At 32.8% G+C, this 17,337-nt stretch overlaps 4 protein-coding genes across 5 annotated transcripts in view; 1 reads left to right on the forward strand and 3 right to left on the reverse strand.

Moving 5' to 3' along the window:
* The window catches only part of Syt14 (Synaptotagmin 14), a 116,007-nt gene that overhangs the window by 23,037 nt on the left and 75,633 nt on the right, over window positions 1-17,337 (forward strand). The window lies entirely within an intron of this gene.
* On the reverse strand, window positions 1,383-3,319 carry LOC135124434 (cytochrome P450 4C1-like). Its single transcript, XM_064049487.1, has 5 exons — window positions 3,015-3,319; window positions 2,853-2,962; window positions 2,522-2,798; window positions 2,022-2,467; window positions 1,383-1,971 (listed from the first exon to the last, which is right to left on the reverse strand). Exons 1-5 carry the CDS (start codon window positions 3,184-3,186, stop codon window positions 1,459-1,461), a joined length of 1,518 nt encoding a protein of 505 aa, XP_063905557.1. The 5' UTR covers window positions 3,187-3,319; the 3' UTR covers window positions 1,383-1,458.
* Window positions 5,186-6,966, reverse strand: LOC135124487 (cytochrome P450 4C1-like). Its single transcript, XM_064049559.1, has 5 exons — window positions 6,786-6,966; window positions 6,632-6,741; window positions 6,301-6,577; window positions 5,810-6,252; window positions 5,186-5,760 (listed from the first exon to the last, which is right to left on the reverse strand). Exons 1-5 carry the CDS (start codon window positions 6,964-6,966, stop codon window positions 5,248-5,250), a joined length of 1,524 nt encoding a protein of 507 aa, XP_063905629.1. The 3' UTR covers window positions 5,186-5,247.
* LOC135124436 (cytochrome P450 4c3-like) lies at window positions 15,288-17,252 on the reverse strand. Its single transcript, XM_064049489.1, has 5 exons — window positions 16,967-17,252; window positions 16,805-16,914; window positions 16,479-16,755; window positions 15,983-16,428; window positions 15,288-15,933 (listed from the first exon to the last, which is right to left on the reverse strand). Exons 1-5 carry the CDS (start codon window positions 17,136-17,138, stop codon window positions 15,418-15,420), a joined length of 1,521 nt encoding a protein of 506 aa, XP_063905559.1. The 5' UTR covers window positions 17,139-17,252; the 3' UTR covers window positions 15,288-15,417.

Consider the following 17,337-nt stretch of genomic DNA (forward strand, 5'->3'; position numbering starts at 1 on the left):
TAAAATGTTTAAAAGGTTGCAAGCAAAAAGAGCAAAATCACAAAATCAATAAAATTGTATTTGATTTTGATTTCAGACTTTGAACTCTTTGTGTCTTATCGTACACAAATATAATTATTTTCAAATGATTTATGTGTATAGACGTCGCAGAGGAAAATTTTCAATTGGTAACACATAAAACATGAAGATCGTACAACACCATGTATCAAAAAATAACAAAACTCGTGTTAGTAACTTGTGAATAAGTATTTAAGACGAATATCAAAAATCTGTTAGCGAGATAGAATAACGACCATTTTAAATTTTGAAAAAAGATAGTTTCAAGTCACAAAACAGCGTCAGTTCAAAAATTTCCGAAACATATTTGTTACAAAAACAGCAAACAAACAGAAATCTGTTATGTTAAAATAAAAAGCAAAAGAAAAAATTCAAATCCATATTAATAAGAACAATGAGACGGGGAAATTATTATTTTTTTTTCATTTTTTTAGTACAAAGTCTGACAGTTGCTTTCATAAGATCGACTATTAGTATCATTATAATTTCACTTGACTTTAAACAATTATTGTTGCAGTTGGTAATTGTGCAATGTACCCCATGTTTATGCAATAATTATGTGCTTAGACTTTAATAAAAAGGAAGAATTATAAAGCAAACAATTGTTAACAATTATTAAGCACACCATACCAAATAGCTGAATAGATAATGTTTTAAAACAAATGTCGTCCGTTTGTGGAAGGAAATATGTAAAATATGAAAGTCCCAGTGCGCTTCTTTAGGTAACTGGGCAATATTTGAAACCAAGTTATTGCACTAAACAATCCAGAGTCTACTGCTTAAAACTGAACGAATCAGATAGACAGATTCAGTAATAAAACCACAATAAAATACAGCGTTATCAGAAATGATTGGCAAGCCTGGATTTTTAGTTGAAATTTGTATCATTTGTCTTCTTTGATTTTCGGTTGGCAGCTGTCAAGATTGACAAATTGTTGACATTTTTAATATGCAAAATATATCCAAAACATAACCTAAATCTATCTGTCACACAATTACTTCTGTTATACCAATATAAACCCAAGAAAAGTTCACACATTTGTTTAAAAACTTCTACCAACAGACTCAGTCATTTTTGATCACAGGGTATATATTGGGCACACAGAACTTCCGATATACATGAACTTTTCGGAATTCTAAAACACTATTAGCAAAAGTTGAAAATAATTTGAGAGAATTAATTTGTCATAATTTTGGCGCAATGATTACCATCTAGACGTTATTTATTATTTATAAAAAATTTAAAACGAAGTCGTTTATGGTAAGCAAAATGTGTTGCCTATTGGGACTTATGCAGGCGTGAACAGATAAAATAATCATCCTGTATATAAATATTTATTTCCCTATTTCAGTGTTCCTACAACTAATGTACAAAATTGATTAGGATATTAAAGATTATTATTAATCACGTGGAACAAATTTTACTTTAATCTCATCCTTAGTTCTGAGAATAATGTCTACAATAGGGACAATAGATTGTGGAGTATCGACTGGTTCTAAGAAAAATTTTCTCAAAATGGCGCACAGAGCAACCTTCATCTCTAAAATGGCAAATTTTTGTCCAATGCAATTTCGTGATCCCGCACTGAATGGTATATATGTGTAAGGATGTCTGTGTTGACAATTCTCTGGCAGGAATCTGTCAGGGTCGAATTTTTCAGGATCAGGATAAAGATCGGGATTTCGATGCATCGCATAAATGTGCACGAATACTTGAGTACCCTTGGGAAGTAAATATCCACTTGCCGTTTTTAAATCTTCTCCTAAATTTCTAGAAATGAAAAAGACGCTAGGATACAACCGAAGACTCTCTTTAATGCAACGCTCCAAATATTTCAAATTTTGCAGTTCGTTGTAAGTCGGTTTTTTATTCAAGTCTCCAAAAATTTCAACCAATTCGGAGTAGATGCATTCCTAAAAACTGACATTAAAAAATGTTTTTAGTTAAAATAACTGCAATTTACTTGCACATCTTTATTATTGGCTAGAAGCATCAACATGAAACTTAGAGCCGTAGTTGTTGTATCATGTCCTTCAAACATAAAAGTGTCAACTTCTTCTCTGATACCCTCGTTGTCAATAATTCCTTCATTTTTTTTGGCCGATAGTAGAAGATCTAACATAGCTAACCTCTTTTTTCCTTTATACACGTCATGCTCTTCTTTCGGTAAATCAGTATCCACGAAGTTTTTCTCTTTCTCCTCAATCACCTCTCTAGTAAATTCGTGCAAAATTTTTACAGTCTTACGTTCTTTAAAGAATGAAGAATTGAATATAAGATTACCAATCTCTCCGAAACACCATGGATGTATGACTCTATAAGCAAACATTTCGCCAATATCATGAACCGCTTTTTTATAAGCTTGATCTTTTTTATTTTTAAACTCGAGTTTGATACCCATCGCTGTTTCTGTAAACAACCAACGCATAAGAACTAAGTACTTTTTAAAACTCTATACAATACCAGATATTGTTTTTAAGGTGAACTGCGCTAAAACGGAATTCACTTTGACGTATGATTTGCTACATTCTTCACTCAGTATTTCTACGAGTTGTTCTGCTTGTTCATTGAAAACCGAAACAAACTGTTGAAGAATACTGAAGTGGAAGGCTGGTGTTAGAATTCTTCTTCTAGTTTGCCATTTCGCCCCAAAGCTAGTTAAAAGTCCAAATTGTAGCCATTTTTGAATTAGTTTGTAAATAAATCCTTTTTCGTTGTGAATGGGATTAGAGAGTACTAACTAGAGTGATATAAATGGGAAAGGTATATAAATAAATTCAAAAGAAAAAATTACCTCGCAATCTTCTGGCGAGAGAATGCAGACTGAAGTTAAATGTACTGCATATACCGAATAAATTGGATAAAATTCTTTTGCAGCTTGAGTGACGCTTTGAAACACCGCTTCTGAAACAAAAATCGAAACTTTTATTGTTGTATGTTTTTTTTTAATATTTACCTGCCGTCTTTCCAAAGCCTGCTGAATTCCCCATTATGATGCCACCCCTGGGAGGTCCTGGTAACTTTTGCACAATTACATAGTTTTTGATATAAATGTATAATGCATATATCTTATTTATGAGATAAAATACTAAAGGTAATAAAATAATGTAGATTAGAGAAATGGGCATTTTAAATTTTTCTGTGAAATATCACCAAACATTAGTTATTTGAAATGAAAGAACTTTTTTACGTTGCCACTTCAACGTAGAGATGTATGTATGTGTGTTTTCAAACTCATCGCCTATATACGAATAAAAAAATGAGAGTGCATCAGTTCAGCAAAAATTCCGCTGTTAGTAAAAACAGTAAACAAGAATAAATCTATTTTGATATCATAATTACAGAAAACGAACTTTTTATCTTGGTGCTAAAGGACAATTGAGAGTTACAAACGACAAATTATTCTTGATACATTAATTGAAGTATCGAGTTATATCGGTGTACACAAGATATGCTTACCTGTGCACCACAATAACGAAAATATTGTAACGGTTATCCTCACAACACCGAAAACTCAAAAAAGATATACATTTGTCGACGAGTTTCGCCAACCACGTTGGCATTATCTAGACAGGTGTTGTGGGGGTAACGATATATACTTAGTATTTATTATAAATTATGAGATTATAACGCACCGAGTGATAAATAAGAACGAATGTTATGTTATTGTTGAATGTTATTAGTGTTAATGATATGACGTTTTATTGTCTAATAAGAACTTAATTTTTTTGAGTCCGCAACCGCTCATTCTGTAGAAAAAAACACACAAAAAGTAAAGTAAAAGCTACATATTGATGTGGTTGCAATGTATTTTGTGTTCTCAGAACATTGCACTTTTTTCACAGTAAAATACTTTCATTGATAAGTGATAATAAAAGGTCAGCTGTTATCACGATACTAAATTTCTGCCTTTAATAACGAGTAATAACATACAATGGTGTACTGTTAACAACAAAATAAATATATAAAAAATATCAGTATTAATTCTCGTGACAAGGCAAAAATTAGTGTTTGCGCTATGATAATATTAACCACATGTTAATTTGATAATTTTTTGATGGAAATCTGTGAAGATGTAATTTGCTAAAAGCAAGAAAGATTCTGATAAACGCGGGTATGAAATGACTAACAGACGCAATAAAAAAAGGGAAAATAAATCAGGATATAGATAACAATATAATCCAAAATACAGGTGCGCAACTGTAAAAAAAGTGTGACGGAACGACAAAAAAGTAAAATGGAAAACCTTGTTGCTTGAATTAAATATAGGTTTACATTACCTTTACATTTACCGGGTATGTTTCCAGGGCGGCAAGTGAAATCCCGAATCACCAGCAGAAACTTTTTGGTTTCAACAAGACGGTGCTCCACACCATTTTGGACGTCAAGTGCGACAGTATTTAAATGAAACTTTTCCTGGCAGGTGGATAGGCCAAAGGGGTACTATTGAGTGGCCTGCCAGTTCACCGGATTTGACAACGCTTGACTTTTTTTTGTGAAGTCAGATTGAAAACGCATACGTAACGAAATTGCTAGCATTCGTCCAGAAATTCTCATTAACTCACTACAAAATTTTATTCAACGTCTTTTTACTGTCAGGAAGTAAATAGAGAGCATTTTGAGCATCTTTTGTAGAAAACAGAAGTTTAGTTTTGGTTTCGGTTGTAATTGGTTAATTTAATAATTTATTTTGCCATTTCAATCGGAAAGAAAGCATGGTTGTACTATATCAATAAATATCAGCAGCATGTCGTTAGATTAAATCGGTTTCGATTTAATTCGAGTTAATTAAATGAGAAATAGATAATACTTCCATAGACTCAAGATAAATATTTATCTTTTCCGTGCATGGATTTCTATAAGTAATCGATAGTTTATTTTAAACAAGCGAATAGTAAATATTTGATGACACATGTTACAAATATGTAAAATGTGCAAAACATGTAGATTGTAAAGGTACGAAATTTTTTCAGAATACCAACTTGTTCAAATTCCAATATTGGTGTATCGATTTCCAGCCATCATAAATTATAGGTAAAACAAGTAGGGAAAGAAAGTGAGCATTAAGAGCTTTATTCCATAGTGCGACCCACAACAATATACTATATTTAGTAAAAATAACTCTAACACTATTACAAAAGTTCTATTCCCATACCTAGAGTAAAGTAATATTGGGATATTTTTCTTGTTCAAAAGCGCGGTATGAATTTTATTTTTATATCTTCTTTCGTTCTGAGTACAATATCGGCCACAAGTTTGATATTTTCTTGGGTGTCGATTGGCTCTAGTACAAAATTACTTAAAATTGCACACACTGCAGCTTTCAGCTCCAAGATGGCGAACTTTTGTCCTATGCAATTTCTCGGTCCGGCACTAAAAGGCAAATATGCGTAAGGATGTCTGTTTTGGCAATTTTCGGACAGGAATCTGTCGGGGTCAAATCTTTCTGGATCAGGATAAACGTCAGGATTGCGATGAACATCGTAAATGTGTATAAAAACATTAGTACTTTTTGGTAGTAGATATCCATTCGTGAGCCTTAGATCTTCACCTAAAATTCTCGAGATAAAATAGACGCTGGGATACAATCGAAGACTCTCCTTGATGCAGCGTTCCATATATTTCAAATTTTGTAGATTGTCGTAAGTTGGTTTCTTATTCGAGTTTCCAAGAATTTCGACGATTTCTTGGTACGCGCAACGCTAAAATTCAGAATTAGATTTCTTTCTAAACGTTATAGTTTCCTTTTACTTGGACATTTTCGTTGTTAGCTAGAAGCATCAACATAAAACTTAGAGCCGTAGCTGTCGTGTCGTGTCCTTCGAACATAAAAGTGTCAACTTCTTCCTGGATACCGTCGTCGTCAATAACGCTTTCGTTCCTTTTGGCAGACAACAGAAGATCTAACATGGCTCTACGTTTTTTCCCTTTGTAAACACTGTGCTCTTCTGTCGCTTCTTCGTCATTGAATGTTTTTTCTTTCTCTTGAATCACTTCTTTCGAAAATTGGTGCATCGTTTTTGTATTTTTTCTTTCTTCAAAAAAGAAAGGAGAAAATAGGAAGTTTCCGATTTCTTCGATGCACCACGGATGGGTAAATTTGTGGTAAAAGATTTTACCCATGTCATGAAGTGCTTTCTCGTAGTTGCGTTCGTTTTTACGTTGGAAATTGAATTTAGTACCCATTGCCGTCTCTGGAAGGAGTTACTTAAAAAAAGTGTTTTAAAATAAGAATATACAACCTGTAATCGTTTTTAAAGTGAACTGTGTTATCAGAGAATTTATCTCGACGTAAGATTTTTTAGATTCATCTTTCAAGGCATCTATAAGTTGTTCCGTTTGTTCGTTGAAAACCGAGACAAATCCCTGAAGAATGTTGAAGTGAAACGCTGGTGTTAGAATTTTTCTTCTGATCTGCCACTTCTGTCCGAAACTGGTCAGAAGACCGAACTTTAACCACTTATGTGTCATTTTGTAGACATATCCTTTTTCGTTGTGAATGGGATTGGACATAACCAACTAACAAAAGAGAGTCAGAATGTTGGAAATAAATATGAACAAAAAATTAGGTACTTCACAATCCTGGTGAGTTACAAGATGGACACTTATTTTATGTGCTACGTAAAATCTGTACACTGGATAAAATTCTTTTGCGGCTTGCCTTAGTTGTTGAAACAACACCTCTGAAAGAATGGTTGGAGGTTTAATTAATAGTCAGATGATTTACCTGGAGAGTCTCCTAGGTATGGCACGTTTCCCTTGATTATTCCATATCTGGGTGGTCCTGGTAATTTTTGCAATTTCACATGATTTTTAATAGAAATATATAAAGTTTGTAAACTTCTTAAAATATACAATGCCAGTAGAATAAACACAATAACAAGATTTATTTGTAATACGGTATTCATTATGTATTTTCCAGTACAGGTATTTGTGAAAACGTATAACAAGATTTCCTTCAACCGACTAAGCCATTTGGTCATTTTTATTAGTATTAGTAACAGTGTTGTTACCACTCCTCTGCATGGAAAAACATGCGAATTCACTTTATGCATGATAATTTTAGCCCAATGACTCAAGGTAAAGATTCGGAATCATTTCTGTTACATGTACACAAAACGGCTTAAACAATATACAAAATCAGACTTTTTTCATTTTGATTTCAAACTTTAGAATAGAACTCTTTGTGTCCCATAGTATACATATAATTACTTTGTTGAAATGATTTATGTAGTATAAATGTCGCAGAATTGTGAATTTTTCAAATTGGTGACACAGAAAATATGAAGATTGTATAATGTTGACATTTTCATTTTTTAAAACGACTTGCACTGAGGACTAATAAATTTTTAACCAACATCATATATCAAAAAATAACAAGACAAGAATGAAACATATGCAGCATTTTCGGGCAACTATAAAATTTGATGTTTCGAATTTTATTGTTTTATAAGAATCCATATATAAATGGAAATAAAAATATATTTATATATAATCTTAAAGTAAAAAATGCTACGCTTCAAATGAGTTTTTACCTTATAGAATTTTGTGAAGACGTTAACATTTTTACTAGGACACGTATATCAACTGGGATTGATGCAGCGTAATACTGAAATCAATAAAATAAATTGACTGATTCATTAATTTCTTTGAGCTACCTGTATCAGAAAATCTAAAAAATGTGAACGCAATGATAAATCACAATAACAGACTCATCATATTTTAGATATTCTAGATTGGATTTATCCGACAAAATTTTGACCTGAATAAAAATAAGCAAATATATTTTGACAACAATTGGTACAGTAGTTTTTGAGATTAACTGTCTAATAAAAATCCGTATAGACGGCAGGCGGAAATGGGAGACCTATTTCTCCGTACTCTGGGGGTCATGAAAACTCTAGAAAACGTAAAAGTAGATGGTCGGTCGACGGATTTCGCTTACGCTCGGGATGTAATAAAAAGCAAAAGACAAATTCACAAAATTAATTAATAATGAAAACAACGACAAAGCGAAATGATGGTACTACAAAGTCTGAGAGTTGCTTACATAAGGTCAACTAGTTACTATCATTTCACATGACTTTAAACAATTATTTTTGCAGTTGGTAATTATGTAATCTAATGTTTATGCAATAATTAGGTGTTTAGAGATTGATGAACAGTATGAAATTACAAAGCAAACAGTTGTTAACTATTACTAAGCACGAGAGTGTAGAAAATAGCTGGATGGATACTGTTTTGAAACAAATGTCTTACGTTTGTGGAACTAAAGTAAACTGAATGAAGAATTTAATTCCGGCAGTGTATTTGTTTCAGATGTCTAAAATTAAGAAATCAGTAGGGTCTTGTCTGCATATTAAAGATTACTTGAATGCCGAATAACATTTGACAGGTCAGATATATAAAATGCAAAATATATATAAAAGTCTCAGAGCGCTTCTACCTAAGTAACTAGGGCAATATTTGAAACCAAGTTATTGTACTAAACAATCCAGAGTCTGCTGTTTACAACTGAGCGAAACACATAGACAGATTCAGTATTAAAACCGTAATATATATATAATACCACCTGATCAGAAATTACTGAGACTTTTTCCATTTTTTAAGATTTTTGAAAGAGTGGGGAGAATATTGTTATGATTTACGGGTATTAAAACCGACGTGTAGAAATTCACAAATTTATTCCATCTATTTATAATCTAATTCGTCTGATACTCATTAATCGACTCGGCTGGATTAGACTAAACTGGCTTGCTTTGGACGGTGGTCCTTATTTAAACTGTCACGCGCTCCTTTCTAGAGATTTCACGATCGAGGTTGTTCTGGATAAAGTCACTAGATAGATTAAGTACCGCAATCCATTAGGCCCATGAGTTAGAGAGAGATATGTCAATTTTGCCCCAAAATGGTGGCGCTTTTTAGTGTCTTTTGTACATTACTAAAAGTTTACTGGTAGAAGTGCTTCAAGGACGCATTCTCTGCTACGTCACATAAATTGAGTTCTGTGGTGTATAGCACGTGTATAGTTTTTGTACCCTTTGTTAGAAGATATTCCATTGTGCCATAATATTCTGGAAAAAATTGTTCAATTTTACATAAAAAGTAGGTTATACTTTTTGCTCAAAAATATGGCGAAGGAGTTTACCAGAATGGGTGACTCGATGAGCAGCAGAAGTGTAGCTATGCGTAATCTTGTAAAAAATAAATAATAATTAGTTTTATTGTTAGTTGCATTACGTATCTCCCAGCCCTTTTTATATTCTTGTTCTCCCAAAACCTGGTAACTTTGGAAATTTCCAATTTTTGTTTGTTTAAAAAATAATTACCTTCTCAGCATTTACCTCCCATAATATAATATGTTGATGTCTGTTATTTTCACTATATGCCAAAGTATATAGCCCTCTTGGCTAAATATTTTTGCATTCCTTGAAAAATTCAGATTTCTTGCTCATCACGGCCTCTGGCGACAAGTTCCAGGCTTTCCTTTACTTGAACGCCGCCGTCACCGTTGGTGAGTCACCAATAATCGCGGCATTGTATCTGTTACAGCTAATATCCGAAATCCGTTATTATGCATAATAACTAGACATTTTAGGAATTATGCGTAATAACTAAACTTGTCAGTTATTATGCATAATAACCGGAAAGATTAGGAATTATGCATAATAACGGAAACGTTTAGGTAATACTGATAATAACTAACAGAGGAACAGGAATTATGCATAATATTTTCAAAAAAGCTACCCACCCTGCTTCACTTTCCCCTACATATCACATGTACAGTTGATTTAAAAAAAAAATTGGTCCAAAGAGTTTAGACAGTACTTCCCTCGCTGTCGGAAACGTGACGACTGCACGCCTATTATGTTTTTTTCGTATTACATTTTGGTGGCGGGACATTTTAAAATAAAAATTGAGTAAGTATTAATTGTTTAAATTTTATCATTATTTGGCATTGACATCTTTGTCATTTTTTTTGTGATTCCTATGATTGCTTATTAAAAACAAAGTCGTCTCTGGGGTGTATAATATGTCGCCTATGCAAAAATTGTCAGGCGTGAACAGATAAAAGGAACATCTTGTATAGTACTTGTAATTTAAGACAAATAGCCATAACACTTATCAACCTGTAGACGTGACGGTGAAACATAAACTAAACTAAAACATGTTTTCCACGAATTGGAATAACCGGATGACAATGCCGACGGACCAGACATTTTTATTGCTCTGATTTCCGTTTATTGAATAAAACACTACCTACATTTTATTCGGTTTTTGGATGCTGTAATTCACATTTGGTTAATTATAACTTGTCTAGATCTAGGGGAGCATCCCCTAACCTCCCCCTAGCTACGGCCTTGTCTAGGGGTTATGAAATGTCGAGAAAATTTGAAAGTAACAAATTGCCCAATGGACTCTATTATATTACTGAACGTCGTTAGGTTATCCTCGATAAGAAAAACAACTTGAAAGTGTTTATGTTTATCCATCAAAAAAATGTCACCTAGAAATTAGTTTGATTTGAATGAGTTCGTCCCCTGAAAACAGAGGATTAAAACAATTAACTAGTAAGCTACAATCGACATAATTTTGGGTAGAATTTATGCGGCAAAATTTTGAGATAACGTCATCAATTTTGTGGGGGAAATAAACAGATTTATTTTGATTAATAATTTGCCAAGTATATAGTATTTCAAAGTATTCAGTTTTGTAATTCTTGATTTAATCCATAAAATTAATTGACTAAGGGGCCAATTCCAAGTTGGTGGCGCAAGTCACTGGTGCAGCGCAACTTTATAATGCTAATTTGGGTATCAAATGCTGGTTGCTAGGGGTAACGGAATCAACAAACGCAGTTTTGTCGAATTTTCCATTGAAATTTGCACCATGGAGTTGCGGCACCTCTAGTAGGCAGTGCACGTTGGCGCAATTTATCTCGAAAAATTGCGCTTGTTTATTCCGTCACCCCTAGCAACCAGCATTTGATACCCAAATTAGCATTATAAAGTTGCGCTGCACCAGTGACTTGCGCCACCAACTTGGAATTGGCCCCTTAGTCATTAATTTTTTTCAGACACCCCGTATAAGCAAATCTACAAAATATTAATGCAGTGATAAATCACAAGTACAGAGTCATCATTCTTTACACATTTAGGATAGAATTTGTTCGGTAAAATTTTAAGGTGACGTCATCAATTTTAGAAAGCAAATATATTTTGATTAAAAATCTTACCATACTTATGATAAATTTAAAACATCTCCAAGATTTCAAAATAATCGGTTTAATTAATACAATAAATTCACGCACTCATTAATTTTTTAGATTCACCCTGTATATGCAAATCCAATACAGACTCATCATATTTTGTACATTTGAAATATATGATTTATTCAGCAAAATTTTCAGGAGACGTCATAAATTTTTTAGGAGGGAGGAGCAAATACATTTTGACTAAAAATTTACCATGCCTATGGAAACTGTAAAACATATTCAAGATTTGAAAGCAGTCGGTATTGTAGTTCCTGATTAATTCAATAAAATAAATTCACACATTCATTAATTTTTTGAGTCACCCTGTATTTGCAAATCAAAAAAATATGAATGGAATGATAAATCACAAGTACAGACTTCATAGTTTGTACATTTTATATAGGATTTATTTGGCAAACTTTTGAGCTGACGTCATCAATTTTTTGGAGGGGACAAGTAAATATATTTTGACTAAAAATTTACCATGCTTAAACTGTAAACCATCTGCAAATTTCAAAGCATTCGGTCTTGCAGATTCAAAATTTAATTGCAAAATGTTGCTTTGTAATTTTGATCTTTTTTCCAAAAATCTGGACGTTTCGGGTAAAAACTCAATTCTGAGTCGTAAACTACATGTGTAGGACTCATCGCATTAGTGGTGGGCCTGATTAGACAAAATTTGGTTAGCGTTTTACCATCTACATCATATTCCTAATATAAGTACAAAATTTCACAACAATCAGTTCAGTACTTTCGGAGATTATCTGTCTAATAAAAATCCGGGGCGGCAGACAGACGGACAGACGGACAGACGGACAGACAGACGGAAACGGGAGACCTATTTCTTCGTCCTCTAGGGGTCATGAAAGATCGAGAAAACGTAAAAGTAGAGAGTCGGCCGACGGACTCGATTACAATACTTCCTTTGCTTACGCTCGGAAAGTAAAAACGGGACAAATTACAGTAACATAAACGTCATATTCCCATTGCTTTTCATTGATCTATGAGAACCTGATTTGCTCATTTTGTCCCGTTTTTTTGTGAAATCACCTGGACATGTTAGGCAATATGCTTAATGACTAATATTTCAGGTATTATGCATAATTCCTGTTCCTCTGTTAGTTACTATCAATATTACCTAAACGTTCCCGTTATTATGCATAATAACTGAAAGTTTCAGTTATTACGCATAATTCCTAATCTTTCCGGTTATTATGCATAATAACTGACAAGTTTAGTTATTACGCATAATTCCTAAAATGTCTAGTTATTATGCATAATAACGTATTTCGGATATTAGCTGTAACATATCTACTAGAAAACCCATAGGCGTCGTACAGAGGCGGACAATGGGTTACTTCATAATCATAACAATACTAATAGGCTGCAACCCAGAATAAAGTTTAGGTGTACTGACTTGAGGTAGTGTATACAGATTGCATTAATATGTAATGTACCCTTGTATATATGAGATTCTATACCACATTCGGGAAAAGTGTGGGACGGAATATCTTCTAAACTTATTAAAGAGCTAAACTGATATTAATCGAAAATCAAGTTTTGCAATGACCATATCATTAGAATCTCAAAAAACAAAACTAAATGAGCTAAGATTATTTTTTGTAATTTACGATTTTCCATAATTGTTTTGAATCAAGACTGTAGAAAGTACTAGAAAGTGCAAATATGTGGGTTATTTTTTAACTCCAATTTGTTGAGTTCTCCTTTCGTAGATATAATAATAATAATAATATTTTAATAATAATATTTTATTATAACCCAACAAACATAAATGTTTTTGTAGGGTATTAAAAAGAATACAATCTTACAAACTAAAGATAAATTCACTTAAAAGAAGTTCGTATCAAGTAAAAGTTTGATTCTATTCTGAAAAATAATATAAGATTCAAAAATATCGACGTTGTTTTGAACGCTGTGATAATAACGAAACATATTTAAAAGTGGCGAGTGTAGATGCTGATTCGTATTAGGCGTTTCAAAAGAAATGCTAGTAAAGGAGCGAACTCCATAACTCGGTACCTGAAAATTAACATTGCTAAGTAAAACAGGGCTATCAATAATACTATGAATTAATTTATATAAAAATACAAGTAAATTATAAGTTCGCCTCGAATTTAAGCTTGGCATATTAAACTGATCTAAAAGACTATCGTATGATACATTCCTATAAGGATAAGTGCCAGACATTACAAAATATAAATGTTTTAAGTGTTTTTTCTGAACACGCTCAATTGCATTGATATGTACATTGTAATAAGGACTCCATATTACGCTTGCATACTCTAATCTACTACGAACAAGAGTCTTATACAACAATTTTATACATTCTAGACTTCTAAACTCACGTGTATTACGATTTATAAAACCTAACATTTTAACGGCAGTGTTAACTATATAATTAACATGAGGCACAAAAGACAAACTAGAATCCATTATAACCCCCAAATCTTTAAATTCATTACATCTATCAATTTCCTCGTTGTTTATATAATAACTGCTTACTATATTTTTTATTTTTTTACTAAAAGTCATGACTTTACATTTTTTTCGATTTATTTCTAAGCCGTTATTAATGCACCAACTAACCACTATATCTATGTCACTTTGCAGTGATTTACAATCATTATCGTTAGCAATAACTTTGATGATCTTTAGATCATCAGCATATAGAAGGGGTTTACAATGTAAATGCTTAACAAGGTCATTAATAAAAATTAAAAATAATATCGGACCTAAATTTGATCCTTGCGTAACACCTGAATGAGTCCCGAACTGTATTGATTTATATCCTTGGTACTCAACATATTGAAACCTATGACTAAGAATCGAATACACTAAGTGAACAAGATTATTACATAGTCCAAATTTTTCGAGCTTAGTAATTAAAATGGTATGACTGACTCGATCAAAAGCCTTAGTCAGGTCTGTATACACTACATCTACTTGCTGCTTGCTGTTCAATGCATTCGAGACAAATTGTGTAAAGTCACATAGGTTTGTAATAGTAGACCGACCTTTGTAAAAACCATGTTGTTCTACAACAATTAAATTAGATACATGACTATAAATATGATTCGATAATATAGATTCAAACATCTTTGAGAAATTCGATAGTAAGCTAATTAGTCTGTAATTAACAATGTCATTATGCGAGCCTGATTTATGCACAGGGCAAATTTTGGAAAGTTTCCATCTCTTTGGAAAGTGCGCATTTGTAATAATAAGATTAAAAATATGTAAAAGCGGTGCAACAATACATGGTAAGCAGTCCCGCACAAGAAAAGCTGGTATATTGTCAGGGCCCATGGTGAATGAATTCTTCAGTTTTTTTCCAGCTTTGGTAATATCATTGGAAGTTACACAAAAGGTATGCATCACATTTGCATAAACATCACAATTGGTGGTATCACACCTTGTAATTATTGGTGCACATTTATCGCCATTTGATGTATTACTTGCACTATCACAGCCACTATCATTATTTGGTTTATAAACACTACTAAAGTGTTGGGCGAACATGTCCACAATTTCTTGGGGCGATGTTAGCGACTTATTCATGTAAACCATATTTGCAGGAATTCGACTAGTGTTTCTTTTGTTATTTATATAGGCCCATAATTTACGAGAATCTTCTTTGACAGCGTTTTCGGCATTTATTTGAAATTTATAATACTCTTCACGCGTACGTTTTCTTATTATTCGACGATACATTTTAATTTTGTCCCGGTCCATTTCAAATTTAAATTTTTTATGTAGCTTTATGTACCGATTTTTTTCTTTGATATAAAATCGAATGTCCTTTGTAAACCATATAGGGTAATGAGAGTATGAGATAGGACATTTGGGGACATAATAGTCTAGAAGCGTAGAATATAGAAAGAAATTTAGCTTGTCCTGTGCAATCATTTGACCTTGTCAATGAAATTGGCATATAGTATAGTGTTTTTTTTTATAGTTTCCCATTCTGTTCAGTACCTGCCGAATATTATAAATAAGTCTACAAGAGAACAGTTTTACGTATGTATAAGTATTTATTTTGCGATTTAAAGGTTTCTATAACTAAAGTACAAAATCGACTGGGTTATTAATCCCGTGGAACAAATTTTACTTTAATTTCATCCTTAGTTCTTAGAATAATGTCTATAATAAGGACAATAGATTGTGGAGTATCAACTGGTTCTAAGAAAAATTTTCTCAAAATGGCGCACAGAACAACCTTCATCTCCAAAATGGCAAATTTTTGTCCTATGCAGTTTCGTGATCCCGCACTGAACGGAATATATGCGTAAGGATGTCTGTGTTGACAATTCTCTGGCAGGAATCTGTCAGGATCGAATTTGTCAGGATCAGGGTAAAGATCGGGATTTCGATGCATCGGATAGATGTACATGACTACTTGGGTGCCCTTGGGAAGTAAATATCCACTCGCCGTTTTTAAATCTTCTCCTAAATTTCTAGCCATGAAAAAGACGCTAGGATACAACCGAAGACTCTCTTTAATGCAACGTTCCAAATATTTCAAATTTTGCAGTTCGTTGTAAGTCGGGTTTTCATTAAAGTTTTCTCCAAATATTTCAACCAATTCGGAGTAGATGCGTTCCTAAAAACTGACATTAAAAATGTTTCTAGTTAAAATAACTGCAATTTACTTGCACATCTTTATTATTGGCTAGTAGCATCAACATGAAACTTAGAGCCGTAGTTATCGTATCATGCCCTTCAAACATAAAAGTGTCAACTTCTTCTCTGATACCCTCGTTATCAATTATTCGTCCATTTTTTTTGGCCGACAGTAGAAGGTCTAACATAGCTAATTTTCTTTTTCCCTTGTACACGTCATGTTCTTCTTTCGGTAAATCAGTATCGACGAAGTTTTTCTCTTTCTCCTCAATCACCTCTCTAGTAAATTGGTGCAAAATGTTTACAGCCTTACGTTCTTTAAAGAATGATGAATTGAATAAAAGATTACCAATCTCTGCCATACACCATGGATGAATGAATCTATAAGCAAGTATTTCTCCGATATCATAAATAGCTTTTTTATAAGCTTGATCTTTTTTATTTTTAAACTCGAGTTTGGTACCCATTGCTGTTTCTGTAAGCAACTGACGCATAAGAACTACTTTTTAAAACTCTATACAATACCAGATATTGTTTTTAAGGTGAATTGTGTTAAAACAGAATTCACTTTGATGTAGGATTTGTTACATTCTGCACTCAGTATTTCTATGAGCTGTTCTGCTTGTTCGTTGAAAACCGAAACAAACTGCTGAAGAATACTGAAGTGGAAAGCTGGCGTTAGAATTTTCCTTCTAGTTTGCCATTTCGTTCCAAAGCTGGTTAAAAGTCCAAATCTTAACCATTTGTGAATTAGTTTGTACATAAATCCTTTTTCGTTGTGAATGGGATTAGAGAGTATCAACTACAATGATAAAAAATACTCTACACTGAAATTGGAAAGAAAAATTTACCTCGCAATCGTCTGGCGAGAGAACGAAGACTGAAGTTAGATGTACTGCATGTACCGAGAAAATTGGATAAAATTCTTTTGATATTTTAAGGGTGTTTTCAAATGCCGCTTCTAACATAAAAATCAAAGCTTTTATTGTTTTATGTACTTTTTAAATATTTACCTGCAGTGTTTCCAAAGCCTGCTATATTCCCCATTATGATGCCACCCCTAGGAGGTCCTGGTAACTTTTGCACAATTATGTAGTTTTTGACATAAATGTATAATGCATATATCTTATTTATAAGATAAAGTATTAAAATTAATAAAACTAAGTGCGATAAAGAAATAGGCATTTTTAATTTTCTAGTGAAACATTACTAAAAAAACTGAGTTGTTTGGTAGTTAATTATTGTTTGTAAGTTGCTGCCTCACTTAATGCCGAAAAGTACGTATGCGTGTTTTCAAACTCAGCGCATATATGTGAATAAAACATGTATAGTGCGTCAATTCATCAAAATTTCCGATGTTGATAAAAACAGTAAACAATAAGAA

This window comes from Zophobas morio, unplaced genomic scaffold (assembly GCF_036711695.1).
Source record: "Zophobas morio isolate AGI-343-1 ecotype UQ-CSIRO unplaced genomic scaffold, CSIRO_AGI_Zmor_V1 ptg000007l, whole genome shotgun sequence".
Lineage (NCBI taxonomy): Eukaryota > Metazoa > Arthropoda > Insecta > Coleoptera > Tenebrionidae > Zophobas > Zophobas morio.

Excerpts from the sequence above, each read along its gene's own strand:
- LOC135124434 (XM_064049487.1), bottom strand. The coding sequence starts at position 3,186 with ATGCCCATTTCTCTAATCTACATTATTTTATTACCTTTAGTATTTTAT. Across the intron at positions 2,963-3,014 it reads AGGCTTTGGAAAGACGGCAG|AAGCGGTGTTTCAAAGCGTC; the intron begins GTAAATATTAAA and ends TTTTTGTTTCAG. Across the intron at positions 2,468-2,521 it reads CACCTTAAAAACAATATCTG|AAACAGCGATGGGTATCAAA; the intron begins GTATTGTATAGA and ends GGTTGTTTACAG.
- LOC135124487 (XM_064049559.1), bottom strand. The coding sequence starts at position 6,966 with ATGAATACCGTATTACAAATAAATCTTGTTATTGTGTTTATTCTACTG. Across the intron at positions 6,742-6,785 it reads ATACCTAGGAGACTCTCCAG|AGGTGTTGTTTCAACAACTA; the intron begins GTAAATCATCTG and ends CCATTCTTTCAG. Across the intron at positions 6,578-6,631 it reads TAACTCACCAGGATTGTGAA|TTGGTTATGTCCAATCCCAT; the intron begins GTACCTAATTTT and ends CTCTTTTGTTAG.
- LOC135124436 (XM_064049489.1), bottom strand. The coding sequence starts at position 17,138 with ATGCCTATTTCTTTATCGCACTTAGTTTTATTAATTTTAATACTTTAT. Across the intron at positions 16,429-16,478 it reads CACCTTAAAAACAATATCTG|AAACAGCAATGGGTACCAAA; the intron begins GTATTGTATAGA and ends AGTTGCTTACAG. Across the intron at positions 15,934-15,982 it reads CCAATAATAAAGATGTGCAA|GAACGCATCTACTCCGAATT; the intron begins GTAAATTGCAGT and ends GTCAGTTTTTAG.